The sequence below is a fragment of the Mustela lutreola genome, chromosome 10, assembly GCF_030435805.1.
Source record: "Mustela lutreola isolate mMusLut2 chromosome 10, mMusLut2.pri, whole genome shotgun sequence".
Classification (NCBI taxonomy): Eukaryota; Metazoa; Chordata; class Mammalia; order Carnivora; family Mustelidae; genus Mustela; species Mustela lutreola.
Genome location: NC_081299.1, coordinates 24,459,243 through 24,481,775, shown reverse-complemented (window position 1 = coordinate 24,481,775; position 22,533 = coordinate 24,459,243). Strand labels below are relative to the sequence as shown.

Sequence of the window (22,533 nt, the reverse complement as noted above, 5' to 3'; positions counted from 1 at the left end):
CCAATTCATGGCCCTCCACCCAGCCTGCCAGAGCCTGGGTGCCGTCCAGGAACCCCTCCCTCCTCTTCATCCCACAGCCCCTTCCTTCCCAAGTCAGAGGTCCACCCAAGGCTCAGGCCTGCCCTGCCCCACTCCCTCCTCTGGTGGCCCTGTATTGTCACCTGGTCCTTTTCCAGCTCCCCAGCCTTTGGTTTCTCCACACCTAATCCCCTTCCTCCCCGCTTAATAAACTTCCATGGCTCCCCACGGCCGACCAGAGGAACTGGGCATTGGAGACGCTCTGTGACATGCACAACCCTTGCCTCCACTTCAGCTCCTACTCTCCACCTTCCTCTGATGACCCCCCCTGAGGTCCAGCGCCTCCTTGACAGATGGCCAGGATCTCCCCTACACTGAAGAAGGGATCTGGAGCCAAGCTGGGGGGAACGGAGCTCCCTGACCCCCAGCTCCATGCATGTGGGTTTTAACATAGGTGGGGGTGAGGTGAAGTGATGCAGGCCGCTAGGGTCACATCCCAGCCTCCCCCCATACCCCCTCCTCTTTCCCTCTTCCCTCTGCTGGTGAAAGCAACTCTTAGCTGGAAGGATCTCAGACCCGATGACTTGCCTTAGGTCCCCCATCCCCTTTGCGCCCTCCTCAAATGCGAAGCGACCCTTTCTGTGCCACTTTTTCTAGCAAATAAGCATTTGGATATTTTTTAACATTTTCATTGCATTACACATTCTGTCTGCTCCTACAGCTCCTCCCGGTGTATCTCTGACTGTTTGAAAATGGTTCCTGAGGTTACCGCAAATGGAACGGTCACTCTTGGAAGTAGGATAAAGGGCAGGAGGTTGAGTGTTCACTTGTAACTGTATACACAATTCTGTGTCCATGTCTACAACCCGCATGCGCGCACTCAATTCAACCTCATTTGAGTCTTGGGTCAAAATCTAAAGGGTCAAACATTTTAGGTTTTTTTATTTCAGTCATCTCTACGCTCCATGTGGGGCTCGAACTCATGACCCCAAGATCAAGAGTCTCAAGCTCTTCTGACTGAGTCAGCCAGGTATTCCCCAAAACAATTTTTTTAAAAAGTCCTTCCTAAACTGGGATCTGTTTCTGCCTGGGAGGTTGCCCAGAGCCCATGGCCTCCTGAGGACTACCCCCTGCCCCTCCCAAACCAGAAGAGTGGATTGAATCCCCAGTCATCTCAGCCTCCGTGACCCAAGGGGATTGCTTATGTGCTGCAGGGCTGGGATCCCCAGGAGTGGGGGCAGCCCTGATTCCAGCACAGCCAGCTGTGTTCTCCTGGAGCTTCCATTCTCCTGGGAGCTGCCTCCTTCCTCGAGCTGCTGTGAGGAGCCCACAAGACATCGGAGAGTAGTGCATGGGAAGGAGGCCCCCCAGGACACTGCAGGGTACAGGGGTGCACAGTCATGCAGCCTGGAGGGCGGGTGCTCCCGAGGAGAGGAAAGGGGATATCCTAGCTCAAGGCTTCTGTTGGAACTTCCTATTGTCCCCATTTTATAGACAAAGAAGCAGAGACACAGAGATGGAGTTCCCTGCTTCAGCCTATGCATGGGATTAGAGCCAGATCCAAGACAGGACCCTGCTCTATTTCTGGAGCTCTTTCCAGTGGGCCAGGATGCCTTGGAGAAGTGTGGGCTTCCCAGAGGGTTCCAAGGGACCCAGAGTCCCACAGCCCAACCTCCAGAGGCTGACTTTGCCATGTCTCAGGAGCCTTGTGCTCCCGATCTGTCTCCCTTACTGGGAAGACTGGGTCAGTTCTCCTTTCTGGCACCTTGGGCTCTCCTGAGGCTGGGGATTGCCTCTTGGTTTCCATAGAAATGGTGACCAGAGGGTCTCCAGAATCAGTGCAGGGATGCTGCACAGGGACCAGCAAGTCTACACGTGCCCTGGGAATCCCTGGGATGGACAGCCCTAGCTACAAGCACACAGACACACGCATACTCATGCATACGCTTGCACGTACATGCACACCCAATGCACACGTGTGCACACCCACGCCCACTGAGAGCACACACGCACACCTCTGCATATGGAGTCCCAGGCAGGCGCACTCACAAGGTGCCCGCTAACCGAGAAACACATCTGGACATGATCATAACTGACATCACCCACTCCCAGAGCCACCCTGGTTCCCTCAGGCATAAGGTGGGGCGGGAGGAAATGAGGCACTTCCACTTGATAATACCCACCGCTACATTTATAGATACTATGTGCCCGGGGCTGCATTTTCTTTTCCCCCTGTATAACATTTATACTCCCCACAATGCCACTCTGAGATAGGCACCCAGTAAGGAAACAGGCTCCCAGAGGTGGGGGTGCCAAGCCAGGGTTTGAGTCCAGGATTATCTGGCTCCTACCTCCCCCCAAGACCTGTTGGTGCCAGACCCATGAGGGCCTGCCTGGGACCAGGGTTCTTGGACTTGTGGCTCTGGGACATATGATTCCCTCTCCAGCCCCAGCCATTCTGGAGACCAGGGGTGGAGGAGGTGGTGAGGGAAGGTCCAAGGGACATCAGGGGCTTTCCTTCTGCCTACATCTCCCAGTCAGCAACAAGACCCACCGGGAATCTCTTGCTGGTGAAGCCCACTGAGTTCACTTGTAAGCTGCCCGAGCTTCCAGCAAAGGCAGGAATCCAGGTGCTGAGGTCCTGGCCCTAACTTTCACCCTAGGAAGTGAGGAATCCGGAGTTCAGAGGCCAGGCCAGCCAGATGACCCTGAGCAAGGAGTTGGGCAAGGGGGGGAGGGTCATTGTCCAGGAGGGAGATTTCAGCAAGAGGATACTCTGACAGTCCAAATGGGCTGCTGAAGGAGATGGTGAGCTCCCCATCACTGCAGGCATCCCAGATCTGTAGATGCTGCTGCTCCCTGCTTAGGAAACTGAAAATAAACAGTGACTGAGTCTTGCATCATTATCACATCATTGACTTTGTCATAGCCACCCCTGATTGGGTACCTTTTGCGTCAGGCACTTTAAGGTATGACTACCGCTACTGCTAATAAAAATAGCAGCCGCTATATATTCAGCGCTTATGTGGTTGCTCTTCACTGTCTCCTCCCAGAGACCTGAGAGGCGGGTGCTATTGTTAAGCCCACTTACAGATGAGGAAACTGAGGTTCAGAAAAGTCAGTGACGCGTGCACGGTGCAAGGACTTCAAGACCTACGTTCTGCCTGACTGCTGAGTCTCTGGTCTGCCCATCTGGCAGTTGGCCTCCTGGACCAGCGACCACCCCCTCTCCCTCAACCCCCCTACCCCCTGTGCCCAGTCAAGGCCAGGCATTCCTGGAGCCTTTCCTATTCTGGGCAACTTTGGCTTCACTATGGCCACGGAGGCGCCCTCTGCTGGCCATTCCTGGCTCTGCAGAACCATGTTCCTTTGAGGTCAAGGGAGGCCCTCTAGTACCTGGGATGTGAGAGGTGGGCAGGCCATCCAGCCTTGGCCCCTGACTTCAATTAGCAACAATCGCGCCCCGGATAAACTTTATTGGCTACGATGCTGCCACTGCGCAAAGTTGGCCCCTGACTTCAGATGGTGGTACCTGACGTCACCCAGCTGATCAAGGTTGAGCTGAGGTTGGAGTCTTAGGGCCATCTGATTCCCAGGCTCTTGTCCTTCCGCCCCTCCCTGGTAGGAAGGAGGTTTTACTCCAGCTGCCTTCACTTCCTGCTGCAGCCCTCTCCACATCTGGGCTTATAACCAGGTCCTCTGGCTCCATTGCTCTTGAAGGATCTCGAGGAACCCTAGTTTGTAGCTAAGAATCTGTCTACAAGAGTACGATGGGCCCCGGGGTTTGAGGCAATTTGAGGCATGGAGCTATCTATCATTGACCAACTGTGTGAGGTTGAGCAAGATTCTTAACCTCTCTGGGTGCTGTCCAATGGAAGTCGGTTCCTTTGTAGATTCTGAAAAAAACTGAAGAGATGCAAGGAGGTCTCTTCTGCCCAATCAGAAAGCCTCTACTGGACCCTGACAGCACACCAGCTCACATCACCCCACCCAGCCATTCCAGACCCAGCACTCCAGCTTTTTCATAGCCCCTGGGAGTCCTGGAAGGGATTTTACTTAGTCATTAGCTCATTGTTTATCACCTGCCTCTCCCACTGGAATGTAAAATCCAGGAGGGCAGGAATTTCATCAGCTTGGTTGGGGCTATGTCCCCAGGACTTGTGGCATCAATAAAGCCCTCCGTAGTCCAACTTCTCTTGCAGTCTGGAACAGCCTTTCAAATCCACGGCTGTTTTTCCTGCTCTCATCATCTCAGCCCAGAGCTTGCAGCAACCCCTCCCACCCCTCCCTGCCATCCTCCTCTGACTCCCCTTCCTAGCCCCTCTCCTGCCAAAGATTCCTTTTTCCCTCTGCCCCTTTCCCCTCCTATGACTAATTCCAACCTGACTCTCAGTACTAGTTAAGCTCAGGCATCACCTCCTCCCAGAAGGCCTCCCTGCTTTCCTTTTAAATTAATGCTCCCTTCTGACCTCTTTGGATCCCTGGTGCCTCCAGGTCCAGAGGGTCGTTTCTCTCTGTTTTAAACATATCTCTCTTCTCTACCATGGGAACTCTTCAGGAGCTGGGACTGAGTTTGTTCATCACTATGTCTTCAGTACCCAGGCACTCAGGAAATCTTGAGCTGGGCTGGTGTCATCAGTGCCATGATGGAGACTTCGGGGATTGGACAGGTCAGACCAGTGTCTCCCAGGGCAAGCCACTTTCTCACTTGGAGCCTCAGTTTCCTCATCTATAAAATGGGTATAACAATCCTGACTCCTCAGCCGCTTCTCTCAAGTATGTAATGTGCCAGCACATGGAGAACATTTGATGAGGGGTAGTGGTGTAGTCTTGGGCTGGTCTTAGTCTCTGCCTCTGTAAACCGCAAGCCCCCACATGCCCTACAGGAAAGGAAAATGCATATTTTTTTAGTGAATCCTGGGTCAGGATCCCCGCCCGAAGGAACCCCCCAGAGGTGAGGGGAGGAGGTAGGCAGGCAGCCTGGGTTAAACGTGGTAGTTCACTAGCTGTGTGATCCAGGGCAAGTTCTCACATCTCTCTGAATCTCAGCTTCCTGATCTGGAATGGGAGCTAATAACACGTGCCAGCCTAAGACTCCGAATAACAGGGATAAAAAGTCAAGTTCTTGGTAGGTGCTTGATTATTTATATACCCAAAGCATTCTCCTGCCCTTCTCATTCTTCCTGTGACTGGGGGTGTGTGTATCTAGGGAATTCCTTAGACAGGGCCACGAGGATCTAGGCTATGAAGGGGAGCCTTCCCATTCTAAATGGTTGCCTGGGGTCTGGCCTGGGCACCTGCAGCCTGAGTGAGGTACTGGGACTCTGGGTAGGTCTGGGCACTCCAGCCGGCCCCCTAGGAGATGTCTGTGGAGTCATCCAAAGAGAAACCAGTGCAGCCTGGGACGACAGAGGTCCATCGCTCAATCCCTGCCTAGATCCTCACTCACGCATTTATTCATTCTCCCGCTGCCGCCGTATTTCCAGAATGTTGCAAGAAGCCGGGTACATAATAGGTGCTCAATAGATATATGTCGGAAGAGCAAATTTATCCCATATATTCAACACACATTTATTGAGTGCCTACTGCTTGTAGCCCTGTGCTAAGAGCTGGTGTACAAATGGTGCCCACACAGCAACGGGTCCTGAAGTCCTCCCGAGATCATCAGGGGCTCCAAATCCTCCCAACTCTAACGGCCTCCTAACCAGCTTCCACTGATTGCCGGAGGACTCCAGGCATCAAAGGCTTTCCCCAGAATTGTGGTCATGCCCAAGCACCCCGTGCATCCTGGGGCCCGGGAAGGTTGCACCCCCACAGGCACGACTCTTCGAATCCTCCTTGTCTTTCACTACCCTCCTCCAACCACTATCCCCCTCCCTCTCAAAGCCTTAGACGCTGCCATCACCCCACCCCCAGTGCCCTACATCTACCCGGGATTATACCCGGAGAGGCCAGCAGGTGGCGCCCCCTTTCCCCCGCGCTAGACTGGCCTCCAGACCCCACCAGGACCCTCTCTCTTCTCTCTTTTGTCCCCTGGCGGGGACAGGAGTAGACTCTGTGACCTCTAACTGACCCCTCTCCTGCCTGCTGGCTCCTGCGATGAGGCCTGAGGAGGCTCCAGCTGCTCCTGCAGGCCCCGGGATGTCTTTTCCTGCCTGCTGGGGTTGGGGGGGGGGGGGTCCCTAAGGGCCAAGCTGCAGCTGGTGGGGCGGGGCCGGGCGGGGTGGGGCTGAAGGCAGCTGCCGGGTGAAGAGAGAGACAGGAGAGAGAAGTGCTTTGGTTCCTTGGCTCCGGCCCCAAAGAGGTGGTGGTCCCAAATGAGCCTCACCCCAGCACAAGGTATGTGGCTGGGGAAGCCGTTGGGGCTGGGGGTTTCAGCCCGCGGAGCAGAACAGGCCTGGCCATACGGAAGGGCTTTCAGTAAGAACTCCAAAGCCCCCTCCCATCCTAACCTTTCCAAGGTGACCCATAAAACTTGGAGGGGGGCGGTCAATGCAGGGAGTCCTGGAGTGGGCATTGGGAGAGGAGGGCTCCACGGCTGCTCCTGAACCCCTGTGTGAATTTCGGGGAGTTCTTTCCATCTCTGAACCTCCGTTTATCAATCTCAAATGTGTGCAAGCGAGATCTGGAGGACATTCTGTGGGATATCTTTGCAAAGTTGTCCCTTTTCAAAAAGGATTAGCCCTTCCAGGAGCTTCTGGAAGACCAAAAGGCCCTTAAAGACCCAAAGGAATGTCCCCTAGTGATGGAATTTCAGATTGGGGGGAGGGGCTTATTTGGAGATGTGGGGGCCTCTCCTTGCCGGGGGGGGGGGGGGGGGGGGGGGGGGGGGGGGGCTGGGGCCCTGGTCTGTGCCTCCCTGGGCATGGCATCCTCGTTTCTCTGACTGGGACTCAGGGTGGAGAGTGCCACAAGGTGGGGGGCTGCCTTTGGCCGCTGCTGTTGTGGAGGTCCCCTCGTTAGGGAGAGGGTGGCAGGTACAGGGAAAGGGCAGCTCTGTGCCTCTTCAAGAACAGAAAACGGGTGGGTGGAGCAGAAGAGTGTGTGAGATGAGGTAGGGACAGCAGTAGGCATATGGTGGCCCCAAGGTAGTGAGGAAGGAACCATCCCTGCCCTTTATTGGCTGTGGTGACTTGCCCAGTTTCCAAAGCCCCCTAGAATCGTTAGCTCCTCCCCAGCTGGTGGCACTCAGGGCAGCCAGAAGGGTGAGGGAGGGGGTCCCCGAGCCACTCTTCCCTCACCCCTCTTGGGAAGAGATTGTTCCAGCTTGTTCTCTGGCTGGGGAGCAGCTGGCACAGGCAAGTTCTAGGATCTCAGGCATGGTGGGGTGGGTGAGTTCACTCTGGGTGGGGAGACAATGGAGTCAAGCACACGCGTGGGAGTCAGATCAGCCTGTGTTCAAATCCTGGCTCTGCTGTGGGTCCTTGGGCAAGTCAAGTGACCTCTCCGAGCTGCAGTCTCCTGTGTGAAACGGGGGGTCACAAAGCACCTCCTAAGCGGTTCGGGGAGAAGCGGCACGATGCAAGTCAAGCTATTGGCACAACGTTTGGCACCTAGTGGGTGCGGGTTGTTATTCTCATGGAGACAAAAGTAGAGGCCCAAGGAAGGGGAAGGACCGGCGGGGGTCACAGAGCTAGGTTTCCAGTGAGTCTGAGCACCCTCTTCCCGGCCGCACTTACTGTATACACCCCTGCACTTACTCGGCACTCCAGTCTCGCTCCCATCCCCCGCTGTGACACTCCCCTCTGCTCACGTCTGTCCCGGGCCCGGAAAGGCCTCGGGTGTGGGGTGGGTAGGGGGTGAGGACCCCCAGGCCGAGGGAGGACGGTGGGGAACGGGGGACACTGATACGTGTCTGGGGGCGCGCGTCCTCCCTCTCCCAGGGGAAGGGCAGGGCTGGGGCCGGGTCGTGGACGGGTGATGGCGGGGGACTGGGGCGGCCGGCGGGCCGGGAGGGGGCGGGCGTGGGGGGCGCCCTCCGCCCTCACCCCGCCCCGCGCCTCTCCCCGCAGCGGGGGCGCCCCGCCCCCCGGGCGCCCGACGTGGACGCGGCCGCCGCCGCCACCGCCGCCGCCGCCGCCGCTGCCGCCGCGCGGGAGTCGCTGTCCGCGGAGCCGACATGCAGGCGGCGCGGGGCGGCGCGGGGCGGCCGGGCCGGGCGGGCAGCGGGCGGGAGCGCCAGCGCCAGCGGCCGCCGGGCGCGGGAGCCGCGTCCCCCTGCGCCGCCCCGGGCCGGCCGGCCAGAGGAGCCGCCATGCGCCCCGGGCCGCCCCGCGCCGCTCTCCGCCTGTGGCTGGGCTGCTTCTGCCTCGCGCTGGTGCAGGCGGGTAAGGGGGCCCGGGTTGGGGGGCTCGGCGCGGGGCAGGCGGGCGGGCGGGCGGGAGTCCTCGGGCCCCCTTCCTGCTCCCCGCCCCCCAACCTGGCCCCGGCCTCTCCCCCACCTCTGGACTCCCAGGCCTGTCCTCCAGCTCCCGATCCCCGGCCGGCCACCCCAGCCTTGGGGTCTAGGGTCTTGCGATCCCTTAGTCCCGTCATCCCCTGGCCCTGACCGGAGGCCTTTGCCTCAGGTGACTGAGCTGAACTCCCTTCTCTGGCCTGGGGAGCAGCTGAGGACACCAGTCCCCCCCCACCTTGGGCCTCCCTCCCTGTCCTCAAAGCCCTGCAGGAGAACTCTGCGGGTCAGAGCAGGATGGGGTCCTGGTTTGCGTGAGCAAGTGTGAGGGGGATGGGGACAGGCATCCTAGGACTGGGGTGGGTGGGGTGGACCCCTGAGCCTGCTGCAGTCAGGGTCAGGCCTGCCCCGAGAACCGGCCTCATTCTCACCCAGCCCAGCCTCTCCTGACACTCTGTATCTGTCCCTTTAGCTTCTGGTGCCTCTCTCATGGCTCCCTCTACCCATCTCTCTGTGGCTCAGTGCTTTCTGTCTCTCTCTCTCGGCTTCCTCTCTATGTCTGTCTCTGATAGCCCACTTGTCTGTTTTCTGGTTCTGTGTCTGCCGCCACCTGTCTGTGTCCCTCTGTCTCTGCCTCCACAGATGGCTTTGTCACCCCAGGCCCAGCCCCTGGGGCCTCAGGTCCACTCTCGTATGGGCCAAAGGGTGCTGCTCAGAGCTAGGTCTTCCCCTGACCGCACTCGCCTGTTGGGAGACTTAGATACACACTGTATGACTCCAGGGCCCCTCTCCTAGAGAGGTTCTTCCGGCCCTGACCTCCACCATCCCTGTCACCCTCCCTCTACTCCTTTCTCGACTGACTCTTTCAATCCTCTTCCCAAGTCAAGACCCTGCCTACCCTACGGACTCCTGCCTCTCCCCTGGGAGAACCTGCTCTGAGTGACCCCATCTTCCCCTATCACCTCCCCACCTGCCTCTCGGGGCTGGCAGAGTATGGAGATGCAGCTCGCATAGACCCCTCCCCAGGCTGCATTCTGTCTGCCTCACTGGGATACCAGGGATTCTTCTCTTGATCCTCACTCTGAACCCAGGGCTCACCCTAGCCTGGTTCTTCTTCTTTTTTTTTTTTTTTTAATTTTTTTTTAAAGATTTTATTTATTTATTTGACAGAGAGAAATCACAAGTAGATGGAGAGGCAGGCAGAGAGAGAGAGAGAGAGGGGACTCGATCCCAGGACCCTGAGATCATGACCTGAGCCGAAGGCAGCGGCTTAACCCACTGAGCCACCCAGGCGCCCCTAGCCTGGTTCTTCTTGACCTCTGGGTCTTTCTCCTTCCCTCAAGGTCACTCACCTGACAGTGTGGTATTATATAAAGAGCACTAGACTGGGAGTCCTTTTGACTGCTTTTCATCAAGCTGACTTTCAGCACCTGCAACCTTGGCCCCCACCATCCCCCCGCTCTGTGCCTGTCCCACCCCTTCCCACCCTTCCATTCGCTTGGACCCCTGATAGGGCCAGTGAGACCAGTGGAGGCTCCCACCCTGGATACGAGGAGCCTGGGGCCTCTTGGGCCTCACTGTTCAGGCACTAATGAACTGAGGCTCGTGTGCCAACCTCTGCCACTCTGTGGCCTTCCCCAGGTCCCCACTTAGGAGACCATGGGCCTGGGCCTCCCAGGAGGAGGTGCTCAGGCTCAGGTGCCTTCCCACCCCCAGACAGCCCCTCGGCCCCCGTGAATGTCACTGTCAGGCACCTCAAGGCCAACTCTGCAGTGGTGAGCTGGGACGTCCTGGAGGATGAGGTCGTCATTGGATTTGCCATCTCTCAGCAGGTAACCCTTGAGGGACTGGGAGGGAAGGACACATCCAGACAGTAGCAGGGGATGGGGAGGCGGGTGTGCAGAAATGGAAAGGAAAAAGAAATAAAGGAGCAAGAGAAGACAGGCAGAAGAATTGCACATGTGGCTTGGAATGGGGACCCCAGCGGGAAATGGATTGGTGAGGCAGGTTCTGGGGCCTTTGACTGGAAACTGGGCACCGAAAGTCCGGTTTTGATCTCACGCAGACCTGAGTGTGGGACCCAGTGCAAGTTCTCACTGGAGAGACGGCCTTAGGCAGCTTTTCTAAGTTTTCTGCACCCGCACCGTCTCCCTCTCTGTCAAACGGATCTAGCAGTGATCCTAGCCGCCTGCAGAGACGAGGGGTGTGAGGAAACTCATGTGCGGAAGGCTTTAGCTCCATAGTCAGCTGAGCCCTGGGCACCGCCAGGAGGGGGGGCCCAGTGGGGTTGGTGGCCGGGCGCCACCGACAGCGGGCCTGGCACTTGCCTTGGCAGAAGAAGGACGTGCGGATGCTACGCTTCATTCAGGAAGTGAACACCACCACCCGCTCATGCGCCCTCTGGGACCTGGAGGAGGACACCGAGTACATTGTGCACGTGCAGGCCATCTCCATTCAGGGCCAGAGTCCGGCCAGCGAGCCCGTGCTCTTCAAGACCCCACGCGAGGCAGAGAAGATGGCATCCAAGAACAAAGGCAGGCCCCAGCCCTGCTGGGGGGGCTGGCTGGGGTGAGGGGTGGTCAGGGGCAGAGCAGTGGGTGTCTTGAGGAAAGCAGCAGCCTCCGCCACCTCCCAGGACCCCCGACCCCTGGTGCCTACTAAAGCAGTACCTGAGAGAGAGGAGGTCACCCTAGTGTCCGACCGTGAGGGTATCAGCTTCCAGCTTTGGGTCAAGCCCTGTTGCCGCCGCTGCAAGTAGCCATCAGCATGTACTAGAATCTCTTGTTAGGTGTCCAGGCACCTATAGAGATAAGCGCTTAAGATCCTGGGCCCGGCCCTAGAACAGGGGCTGGGGACGAAAAGAGCCTCGGGCCAGTGTCTCTCTCTCCCCACAGATGAGGTGACCATGAAGGAGATGGGGAGCAGCCAACAGCTGCGGACCGGCGAGGTGCTCATCATCGTCGTGGTCCTGTTCATGTGGGCTGGTGAGTGCCTCCCGTCCCTGGCCTCTGCGGAACAGAAGTCCCAGGCCAGGCCCCTTCTCTCCCAGAAGCAGAGGCAGCTGAGATGTGATGGAAGTCTCGAAGTCCTGCTCTGGGGACCAGATGGGACCCATTCGCTGGCTTACCTCTCCGGAGAAGCTTAGCGGATTGAGAGCTAGCTGCCGTGGAGGACAGGTTGTTTGAGCATTTGCCCTTCCCTCCCTTGGGAGTAGTTCGGGCTCCTGGGGCGGACACACCCGAAGCCCCTTTGCCTTCCGGCCATGGCTGTGGCAGCCATGCCTCCTTCTGGGGTGTCGGGCCTCCAGGGGCTCAGGGTTGGGACAGCCTCATAACCTACTCCTCCTAGCCGGGTCCTGAGTCCGCCTCCTTAGGATCTCCCTAGTCCATCCGTGAGCGTGGCACTGCTTGTCTCTCCCTGTGGCTCCTCTTAGATGAGGTCAATGGGCTCATGTCTCTCCCTTTTGCCACTTGTCTGTGAGCTACCCGAGGATAAAGAACACATTTCATCTCAGTTCTTAACTCAACCAGCATTTTCTGAAGGGCCACTCCGTTCCAGATAATAGTACTAGTCACGACTAAGCCCGGGGCTTGCAGAAACTGGGCCTGGGAGAAGCCAAGTCCCTACTTGACTATAATTCAGTGTGATGAGTGCCTCCTATGTGCGCAGGGGAGAGGGATTTAATTCTAGGGCTAGCAGGAGAAATTAGGAAAAACACAGAAAGGAGGAAAAATGGGGATTGAGCTTTGAAGGATGAATAGGAGCTTACCAGGCAGCCAAAAATAAGGAACAGGTTTCTATTGACACGGTGTATAAGAAACAAATTCAGTTCAGTCTGACTCAGCGGAGCTGTGGACGGAGAGAAAGTAGAAAGGGGACAGTCAAGGATGGCGAGTCTCTAAAGTTGGCTGGAGTCCATTTTGAGAGACTTGAACACCATGCCAAAGCTGTCTTAGCATGGCGGTTGAAGGACAGCCTGTATTGTAGAAGCATTTGGAAAAAACGTTCTGTAGGCACATTGAAAAACAGGCACCTGTAGAAAAAGAAAAAAGGTAAAAAAACCAAAGGATTGTACAAAAGAGGTTTGTGGTGCGTTATCATTTATATCATTATAAATATATAATTATATAATGATATAGAATTATAAAATATATAATTCTATATCATTATATATCATTATAAATACATAGTATTAATACAATCGTAACAATATAAACATGGTGGACTAACCCAAGACTGTGATACGCTTCTGTTAGGATGACGGGAAAGGAAGTTGGGGGAGATGTTAGCCTGTATCTACCGTGGTGGAAAAGTCAAAAGACAGGACCTAAAACATGTAGATCAGGAAAGAGCACTATACATAAAGCAGAGGTAAAATGGAGACGACTCCTAGAGGCATTGGAGCTGGCTTCCTTCATCGCATTTGACTTTCAAGAACTATCACGCTCCCATGTTAGTAGCTTGCTAACCGTGAGCATTTAGCAGAGCGCAGACCCTGGAGTGCACATACGGGCCCCCCCACTGTGGGACTTCAAGTAGGTTCCTGGGCTCTCTGCATCGGTGTCCTCACTGGTAGCCCGGTGACGGTAACGAGAGGCGCCCTCCTGGCGCTCCTCGGGCTCGGCAGCATCAGCCGTGACCGTGCCCGGGCTCAGCGGATGTTACTGTGTCTATTCCGCTAACTGGAACGGAGAGCTGTCAGGGGTGTAGCGAAGGAAAGGGGAAGATGGATCAGATGTGCGTCGTGGGAAGCTCAACCCAGCAGCAGCGAAAGCGATGGCTGCTGGGGGAATAGGGAGACACAGGAGCCAGAGGCGGGCCGTTGCAGCGGTGCAGGACAGAGGCCATCTGGAGCTCAGTGTCTACCAGGTGCTCAGAAGGTGCCAGCAGGAATGAAGGAGGTGGCCGGGATTCGAGCTCTGGCCTCTCACTGCTCTCCCTGTCCCCCCATCCCCACCCTGCCATCATCCCCCAGGCGTCATTGCCCTCTTCTGCCGCCAGTATGACATTATCAAGGACAATGAACCCAATAACAACAAGGAGAAAACCAAGAGCGCGTCAGAAACCAGCACACCAGAGCACCAAGGGGGAGGTCTCCTCCGCAGCAAGGTGAGGGCAGATCTTGGGCCGGGTGGGCGGCCCTGGGGCTGCAGCAGGGGACAGCTCAGCACCAGGAGCGGCTGCGGCTGGGCAGAGCCGAGCTCGGCCACTGCCGCTGTGACATAGGGACACTGCACGTGGATTTTGGACCTTTTCCTTTTGCCGGGTACCGGGGCCAGGGTGGTTAACAAAATGCAGTGCGTGGGGAGGGTGGAATGCTTGGTTGGTGTGGGACAGTATGAATAGGGGGTTCTGGGCTCATTTCTGCCCCTGCCGTGTTGCGTGACCTTGAGCAGGTGCCTCACTTTCATTTCCTCTTCTGCAAAACAGATATGAGAACCTTGTCAGTGCTTGCTCTGAGCCGCTCGGAAGAAACGCTAGAAAAGTGGGAGGATCTCATGGTTCTGACGATGATTAGCCAACAAACAAACATCTGGCCCTCTCCACATTTCCTCCTCCTTCCGTCTCCTCACACCCCCTGGCTTACTGTCCTCTCTCTTGGCTTCTTTCTGGCGCATTTTCCTGAAGCCTCTTAGTAACCCCCATCTCCAGAAGCACGTCGACAGTCAGGGGCCGAGGCCACTCTCAGAGGCAGGTCTACAGGATGGGAGAGAAGCAGCCAGCGGGATGGCTCTGCTGGGGGTGAAACCGGGGGCCAGGGGGGTCGAGGGCCCGGCACCCAGTCTTGGCCGCTGAGTGAGGCCGAAGGCTGGGTTTGAGAAGGCAGAGAGACGAGACACGCAGACAGGGCTACTCCCTTCCTTCCACGTGGGACGAAAGCCTGGCTTTTTAGGTGGCAGCCCTTCCTTCTTGTGTCCTCCCTCCCCTTACTTCCAACTTTGCAAGAAGTCTATTCGATTAGCCCTGGCTGCTTCTCTCATTTTTTTCCTCCCAGTTTCCCAACAAGCCCTCAGTGAGCATCATTGAAGCATGACTGCCTGTCTGCAGGGAGAAGGATTTCATTTTTCTTCTCTGCTGGTCTCCAGGTCCATGGGCACAGGGACAGGGAGGACTGCGGTGGGGGGAGGCCCAGCTAGCTGCACTGTTCTCCCTCTTCCCCATACTAGTCTTGGTGAAGGAGGCTGAACTACAAACCCAAATTCTGCAAAAAATAAACAAGCCACAAAACTAAAAGGCCTGGCCCCATTCTGGAAAAGGCAAAGCTGCATGAGACACAGCCTTCTTTCTGCCTCCTCGCCTCTCCTGGACTGGCTTCCTCTTCAAGAAAATGCACAAAGCTCCTGGGAGATGATAAGCACCTAGACTGACTCCAGCTGTGTCTTTCAGACCGAGAGCCATCGCAGAAGCCATGGGGCAGGGTCATGGCTGCCAGCAAGCTTTTTCTGGATCCAGCCATCACGGACTTGTTTGTGGTGCGATGCACAACTCGGCGAGTGTGTGAGATGTTCTATTTTGTCTCTTTTGGAAAACATGACTGAAGGGCTTCACTCCAGAGGGCAAAGGAATGCTCCAAGCTGATTGCCTGCAGCCTCGATCTTCTTTGGCCCTTATTCGACTGTTAAGACGAAGTGGGAAAGAGACCTGGGAGCAGTTACTGGCCCCATTTCTTAAGGATGAGTCTCTTGGAGTTGGAACAATGCTGGGTTATGCAACTGAAAAGGTATGTCCATGTGGGACATCCTGGGGGCTACTGAGTCACCTGCTCTGGAGTGGAAGGTGCTGGAAGACAGGCCTGAGCCATCACCGTGGAAATCAGAGCAGCCCTGGCCTCTGGGGTCTCCGTATCTTGCCATCTCATCCAGGGTTCTGGGAAAGCTACCCAGGGTCCTCATGTCCTTCCCTAGAGCCTGAGTGGTGTGAGGTGTCCAGTCTCTCTCTCCACTGCCCCTTTCTGGTAAACAAAACAAAACAAAACAAAATGGTGCTTGATAAGGGAAGGCAGACTCTTCCCTCGGACTGACAAGTGATGGCTGCTGAACGCCTGCATGGGAAGAGCTGGACCTCTGTGTCTTCCGTTGGTGGCTAAGGACAGGCGTGTGGGAGGACTGCGCCTAGCACAAGCCTGGCACACAGTAGGTGCTCAGGGAATACCTGTTGAACTGAATGTTAAGAGCGGTGGCCCCCAGCCAGAGAGCTGAAAGCCATCACCCAATGACCGCCCCTTCCTTCCGGTCTACAAGAGCTCTCCCGGCTAGGTCAGCCACCACTCTATTTGGCCCCGACGTGGCAGCACAGGGAGGGAGGAGAGACAGGATAAAAGGCAGATGTCAGCAATACTAAGGGCTTCCTCATGGAAGGGCATGAGGCTCCACTCATTGTCTTGTGACTTCCATCCCTGCTGAATGGGGCTGCAAGGCCAAGGCTCCTTAGTGGAGAGGTCCTTACCTCTGATCCAGTTAGAGCAATAACCTCTTTTTAAATGTAAAATAAAAGACAAATGAAAAGGCACATCCTTGTCTTCTGGTAAATGCCCAAATGTTGCCCTCTTTTTCTGGCAATTGGCAGCAAGTCAGGATGTGTGGAGGAGGGAGTCAGTTCTCTCTCCATTTTGGCCTGCAGCTTCTTAGGGACATGCCTGCCAGCCAAGCTGGAGCTGGAAGGGAAATCTCGAACAGATGGGGGTGCACGTGTAGGAGGAGAAAATAGCTCCTCCATCGTCCTATTACCGAGGCCCCCAAATCCAAGCTCAGGCTGCCTCGCTGCACAGGTACGCGGGCTGGTGCTCAGTTTTTAGAACGAAGGGTTTTCCCCTCTGGGTGGGGCTGGGTGTTTTCCCTGACCAAAGGAATGCAGTTTTGGTTTCTCCCCAGGGTGAGGAAGGAAGGGAAGAGATCTGCAGAAGCTGCTGGCGGCAGCTCAGTAGTCCCAGCATGCTGTTTGGGGCGGTTAAAGGAACATCATCATTCGGATCCCAACAGCAGGCTGAAAGGTAGAGTGATGATGTCATTAGCCAATGAGCAAACGAATAAATGGGACACCTCGAACACTCCTGCCCAGAGCCAGCAAGAGCTGGAGAGGAGAGGTCAGGTGAGGGGGACTTAGGGTGGACTCTTCTGGAGGGTTTCGAGAGGAGGAAAGCCAAGTCTTAAAGGCTGGGTGGGAAAGGGGAAATCTATTGGCACCCAGAACTCTTAAACCACACCCGAGAAAGGTACTTGGCCAGGCCCCCTGTCCTGTGTGCCTGTCTAGTGCCATGTGGCGGAGAAGCCCCTAAGTCTACGCCAGGTCCAGAGACAGCTGTGGGGGGCCAGGGATTTACCAGGGTCTCTAGCACCTCCGCTGAAGGCCCGAGGGAGACGGGAGAGGAGTGAACACTTCTGGTTTAGATAAACCCCATTCACTGTGGTTACCTCCCTAAAACCCCAAGTTCTACAACGGAGCTTTTCTTGGACCAGCTGTCATGCAGAGAACCCTATAGCTAGGACTTGGAATGGGGGCCCCTCTTCACCACCTAGACCCGCAGATTCCTCACAGCTTGGGATGGGTGTAGGCAAGTTCTTGGAGACTGAGAGGCCTGACCTGCAGGCCACGCATGGCCAGACGAGAGGCAAGGCCTGCCTTGTCACCGAGTGACCCCTCGGGCCAGCTACTTCTCTGGGGGGTGCTCCTTGTGAAGAACAGGATTCCAGAGCCCAGCTACCACCTGGAGTAGGAACCAGGGGGTTTCCTCCTTGGGAACAAGAGGGAAGCCTCAGGGTCTGGCAGAGGAAAAAGGGTGGTGGTTCCGTGTGGCAGGAGTCCTTTCCTCTTTCTGATCCTGTCCATTCAACCCAGGCTTTTCAGGGTGGCCTCATCTGTAATCCACTTTGAAGATCTCAAATTCAGCTCTCTACAAAAATACGTCCTATCATACCACTGCAATCATGTGACATTTCAGACTGCTGTGTTCCTTCTCACCCTCTTTAAACCGATTTGAGTTTTTGGATTTTGCTTTTAAGTGGTCTCCAAGAATGAACTGCTTCCATAACTGGGACACACCCCCTGGCTCCAGCCCCACCAAACTCCATCAGCACTAGATTCCCTAACCCTCAAGTGTCACTTGAAGCTAAGTCAAAGGAGATCCTCATACACGAATAGTTCCTTAATGATAATGGTAACGATTCAGGACTACCACATGAAGTGTTTTACAGGTTGTCCAAAAGATGACATTCCACCCCCCTTTCAGAGGGTGCTGGGGAGGCTCAGATCTTCTGTCTGTGGCATGTTCCAGTTGTCACTGGGGGAGGACAGGTGGAGAGGATTGACAAGGCAGGCACTTGTTCATTAAGAAATTCCACCACTGACCAGCTAGCTGATACTTCCTGTGACAAGTGGAAATTTTTTTTCGTGACAGGTGCTCTGACATACGAAGGAAGCAAGCATACCCCAGAGTCAGCGCAGGAATAACTGTTTTCCCTTAGAAAAGCAGGACAACACAAAGTAAAGCAGCAATCCCTGCTTTCTAGTTTTAGGTGGCTGGGTTTTTTTTTTTTTCTTCCTGTAAAAGCTCAAAACAGGCTAGAAAATGACCCCATTCTTTTGAGAGAAGGTCCATTTCTCCTCCTCCTCACTTTCCATAACATAAAACGAACTAAGGGTGAGGAATACCACCACTTCGGAGAATGCAGCCTGGTCTCTGACACCTCTGATGGCCGCAGTAACACCTTGCTGAAAAGGAAATAAGCAACTACCAGTCAAAAGGCTTTCTACCGGACAGAAACAAAATGATACGTACAGGTCCAGAGTACCTCTGAATGAGACAGCATCAAATAGCTAAATATTTAGCAAATCTGTATTGAAGCTTTTGCCTGGACTGTAGAATATCCATTAGACAAAAGTTACCTCACAGCAAGACAGAGAGCCTGTCCAAACATGTTGCTACTTATTTTCTCAGCATGAGTGGAAATTTTAAAAGCATTGGTTAATACAGGTGACAAGCTTTTATTGCCTTCACCCTGTCTCCTGGGGTCAGTCTAAGCTCAGGTTCACAAAAGGGATCTAAGGAACGTCACGTCCCCCACATCTACCCACATTTACTCCACCTTCATCCCAGCTCGCAGGAGCAGTCAGTTTCTGGAGAAGTTGGATTAAGAACCACCATCAAGTCTGTATGACCAGTGGTGGGTCCCCTATCCCTTTCAAAGGGAGAATGCCCTGGGGTAAAGCTTGAGTGAGGCAGACAGAGGTCAATTGCACGGCCACGGGAAGGAATGGAAGGCAGTGCCTTGTCTGATCGGGCTGAGCCATCTCCCCTCTCTGCAGAAACAGCAGCACCGTGATATTTCAGGCTTTCCCTGTGTCAGGCTCCTGACATGCACTATATGTAGCTGCAAATTCCCAATCAATTTCAACATTTCTTAACTGCTGGAAGGCCTTTCTCAACACTGTAATTTACCCTCAAAAGAACAGGGAGCATGCACCCTCGCCTCCCCAGTACCGCATTTCTACTAACTGCCACCCCCGCCCAGACCCCACTAACCTGCCTACGCAAGAAGAGGAAGAAACTGCCTTCAAAGCCTGCAACAGACAGCCACAGTACATATGCCACAAAAAGAACTTTTATTTCTCTTTAATGACATTAAACACAACTGCTACAAGGGAAAAAACATGATAAAGAGGAGGCACCAAACTTTAGTTTTGTAATTGATCCTCACAACTCCAGTCCCTTAAGCCTGCACAAGCTTACTGCAGGCTCTTATGAATAAACTACATAAACAGCATGTTTTAACTCTGTCAAGACCTCTGTGGTGAGAATGTCATCATGAACCTCATGAAAGAAAAAAGTTAGGTAGGCAGTTAAGTGCACGTAACCCTTACTCAAATAAAATACAGCAAGAACTCATGAACTACTAGACTGAGAACCCAACACCAAGTATGAGATAGGAACCTTTAAAAACAGATTAAAACTCCAGATTTTACCTACTACCATCTTCAAGGCAAACATGCCTAATACTGAGTTTTCTTTGGCTTTTTTTTCCTTCTTAAAGAATACCGTGTTAACCGCTAGAGAACAGTTCTCTCCTCCCCCAGTCCAACAGATTTAATTAAGCTGCTAACGCTTTGGAAAAACAGAATTATTTGAGCAAAGAGGAAATGTGATTGTCACATTTTCTAGTTAACCCGTCACTCATTTGGGAAAGGCAATGCTGCCATTACACATTCAGACTTAAACCCTCCTTTACCAGGAATGCAGGAACATGAGCTTAAGCAAAATGCTGTCCTTTGCTCCTTGGGTTCCCCACTCTGTGGGGAACTATACAGCTACAACACTAGTTATTCCTGCTACAACTAATTTTTATTATGCTATGGTTCCAAAGGTAGATGTCTGCTTATCTTACTCCATCATGCTAACTGAGGGAAACCTGGAGAAGTGACTAATGCAGTAAATGTCCATTATGCCAACTGAAATCACACATTTTGACTCTTGCCTTTGAACAGAACTTCTCTGCATTTGGTCCCAGATTTTAAACCCAATGTTCAAGAAAGAGAATCCTCACCTACATAAAAACAGTAAACACTTGGGGATGTCCCTCTAAGATGATCGATGGCCTGAATGACCAAACCTTTCCCAAGTCAGTTTCTAAAGCAGGGTAGGGTGTTTAAGATGGGTTTCTCACATACAAAGGTGGGGCTGATGAAAACAAAACCAGACAAGAGGCAGCTAGCCAGTACCACTGGTGGCGCTACAGCAACCGTGTGTCCAGCCTTCACGGAGGGTGGCCATCAACATGAATGCCAGACTGCAAAGCCTCCCCAAATCTGTCTAGAGCCATCTGTAAAGAAAAATAACGAACTCCTCAGACATCCCCAAGGATGACGGCACAAAGTCTGACATCTCAATCTAGAATACCAAACCTTCGCATCGGGTAATGCTTCGTCCACAGGCTCAATCGCAACCACATTAGGATGCACGACAGCAGTTCTGTCCAACTATGTATCAGAGCTTTGACCAAATGAGATGGTAACATCTGGAAGCTGAAGGCACCTCTCTATCAATGGAGACAAAATAGTGGCTCTCCCAAGTCCCTCTGACAGGCCAGAGCTGACTGACTGACACAGCAACTGATACTTGGAGCTGGGAGTCGAGCAGATGAAACTGAAGACCAACTCACACCTCAGTAACTTTCTGGCCTGTCCTGGAGTTAGGACTCGGGGTGGGAAGCTCTTAATAAAGAGAGCAGGGAGGCTGTTCTTAGGAGGCATATCTAGGCTTAACAGGATACAGGAACACACCAATAGAACCTAAGGAGCATAATGGTCACTGGGGAAAAAAGAAGGAAAATCCTTAAGGAAAGGCAAACAAGACCACAAATCGACAAGGGTTAGTCAGCAGTCTTCCATCAGTTAAGATGTGTAAGATTTGTAAACCTATTGTGCAAAATACATTTAATGAAGAAGGGGGGAGGCAAGAAAATAAAGGCAGCTAGTAAGTACAAAAAGGAGAGAAGATTTACACTTTTAATTTGTCCTTTCAACAACAGGATTTTTGTCCTGCTCCAACCTACTTCAAATGTCCTGGATTACCAACTTTAAAATACTCGCAAGTACTCAGAGATTCAAATAAAAAAGTGAGAGGCATTGTTAAAAGTGACTTATGTCCATTTATAAGTCGTCAGCAATAATTAACACTGGCTTGCAGCCTGGTAATCTCTTCCTTATAGGAGATTAAAAGATGGTTCTCTTTTCAGCACAAGAAATAGACATCACCTCTGTGTTGAGGTGGGTGCTTTGCTTTAAGTATTCTGGCCTAATGCTGGCTTTCAAGAAGTGGCCACCTTCAATTTAAATAAAAAAATTAAAACGTGACAGTGCTTAAACGCATGCACACAGACAAACAAGAAGGACCTTATACAAAAAAATTTCAAGTCAGCAATGGAAATTTCCAAAAGGTGACAAGTTCTTTAAATAAAAATCTTGTGAAAAATAAAATTCAAAATCTACAAAGCACAAAAGAGCAGAAGATGAGATGCTGCTCTGAATAGGATAGGGCCCTTCACTGCTGATGGGATGAGACAAATGGACTTGACTGGAAGTCCAGGACACGCTGGAATCGATGTTGGCTTCCCATGTTCCTGTCGACCCACTGAGTCAGACTGCATCTTTGCAGAGGTTTCTGCCGGAACCTAGCGTAGTTTCTATCAAGAGAAAAAGAAAACGAAAATAGTAAAGATGAGGGTTTCAGCTGGAATGGCTATTTGTACACAGAAAAGTGGCCGAGGCAATTATTTTAAGAATATCTTTACTTTCGGGAACCTGGGTGGCTCACTCAGTTAAGTGTCTGCTGTCAGTTTAGGTCATGATCCCAGTGTCCTGGGATCAAGTCCCGCGTCAACCTCCCTGCTTCGCAAAGTCTGCTTCTCCCTCTACTCCCTTCCCCCTGCTTGTGCTCTCTCTCTCATGCTCTCTCAATAAATTTTAAAAAATCCTTAAAAAGAAAAAAAAAAGAGTATCTTTATTTTGGGATAGCAGATATTAATTTCACATTTCAATCCTGACAATTTTAGAAATTATTTATACAACATTTTATTTATGTGAAAGTCACAATGTAAGTGCTATTTTCTTCCAACTCCCAAAGCCAGCTGCCACACAGGCATTATGGTGGTATGTGCCATATACATGAATGTTAAGAAAACCTAATATATAATCTGTAATAATGTTTCAGTAGGAAAAAATATTTTCTCCTTCAAGAAACATTTAAAACCGGATCTGTATTTCATTGGTTGTACCAGATCTGTACCTCCAACAGGACCTCATTGTCTGATACAGCTCAAGGTTGCTCAGGACACAGCAGTTAATCTTAGAGTAAAATTCCCAGAGAAGGTAAGTCATCATGTGAGTATCACATTGTAAGTTTAGAGACTGAATAATTAATAGCAAGGACTCAAAGTAAAGCTTCTTGAGCTTCTCCTTTAATCACCCTAGTCTTTTAGGCTAGGGTTCTGAATAAGACCCTCTGAGATAATTTGATCTCATTCTCAACTCCAGCTGTTCCTAATAACCCCCTGGGAAGCTTTTTAAAAGTAAAAATTCTTGCTCCCACCCCCTAACTTAATGACTTTGAATCCCCTGAAGGCAGTGCCTGG

General features: G+C 53.1%; 2 protein-coding genes across 13 annotated transcripts in view; one reads left to right on the top strand and one right to left on the bottom strand.

Moving 5' to 3' along the window:
- The first annotated feature begins 8,219 nt into the window (after nucleotides 1-8,219).
- Nucleotides 8,220-15,919, top strand: FNDC5 (fibronectin type III domain containing 5). 2 transcript variants are annotated; one of them, XM_059138123.1, is made up of 6 exons: nucleotides 8,220-8,345; nucleotides 10,127-10,242; nucleotides 10,779-10,944; nucleotides 11,305-11,394; nucleotides 13,386-13,519; nucleotides 13,841-15,919. In XM_059138123.1, exons 1-6 carry the CDS (start codon nucleotides 8,273-8,275, stop codon nucleotides 13,844-13,846), a joined length of 585 nt encoding a protein of 194 aa, XP_058994106.1. In that variant the 5' UTR covers nucleotides 8,220-8,272; the 3' UTR covers nucleotides 13,847-15,919. The 2 variants fall into 2 exon arrangements, with proteins under 2 accessions (XP_058994106.1, XP_058994105.1); XM_059138122.1 differs by having other exon boundaries at nucleotides 8,224-8,345; nucleotides 10,746-10,944.
- Nucleotides 15,920-18,990: 3,071 nt separating this feature from the next.
- The window catches only part of S100PBP (S100P binding protein), a 54,662-nt gene continuing 51,119 nt past the window's right edge, over nucleotides 18,991-22,533 (bottom strand). For 10 of the 11 annotated variants that reach the window (XM_059138117.1, XM_059138120.1, XM_059138115.1 and 7 more), the window contains one exon: nucleotides 18,991-21,585. In XM_059138117.1, coding sequence (XP_058994100.1) covers nucleotides 21,444-21,585 — 142 coding nt within the window. In that variant the 3' untranslated portion in view covers nucleotides 18,991-21,443. The remainder of the gene's footprint in view (nucleotides 21,586-22,533) is intronic. The other variant, XR_009345537.1, reaches the window with a different exon arrangement.

Excerpts from the sequence above, each read along its gene's own strand:
- FNDC5 (XM_059138122.1), top strand. The coding sequence starts at position 8,273 with ATGCGCCCCGGGCCGCCCCGCGCCGCTCTCCGCCTGTGGCTGGGCTGC. Across the intron at positions 10,243-10,745 it reads GATTTGCCATCTCTCAGCAG|AAGAAGGACGTGCGGATGCT; the intron begins GTAACCCTTGAG and ends TTGCCTTGGCAG. Across the intron at positions 10,945-11,304 it reads GATGGCATCCAAGAACAAAG|ATGAGGTGACCATGAAGGAG; the intron begins GCAGGCCCCAGC and ends CTCTCCCCACAG.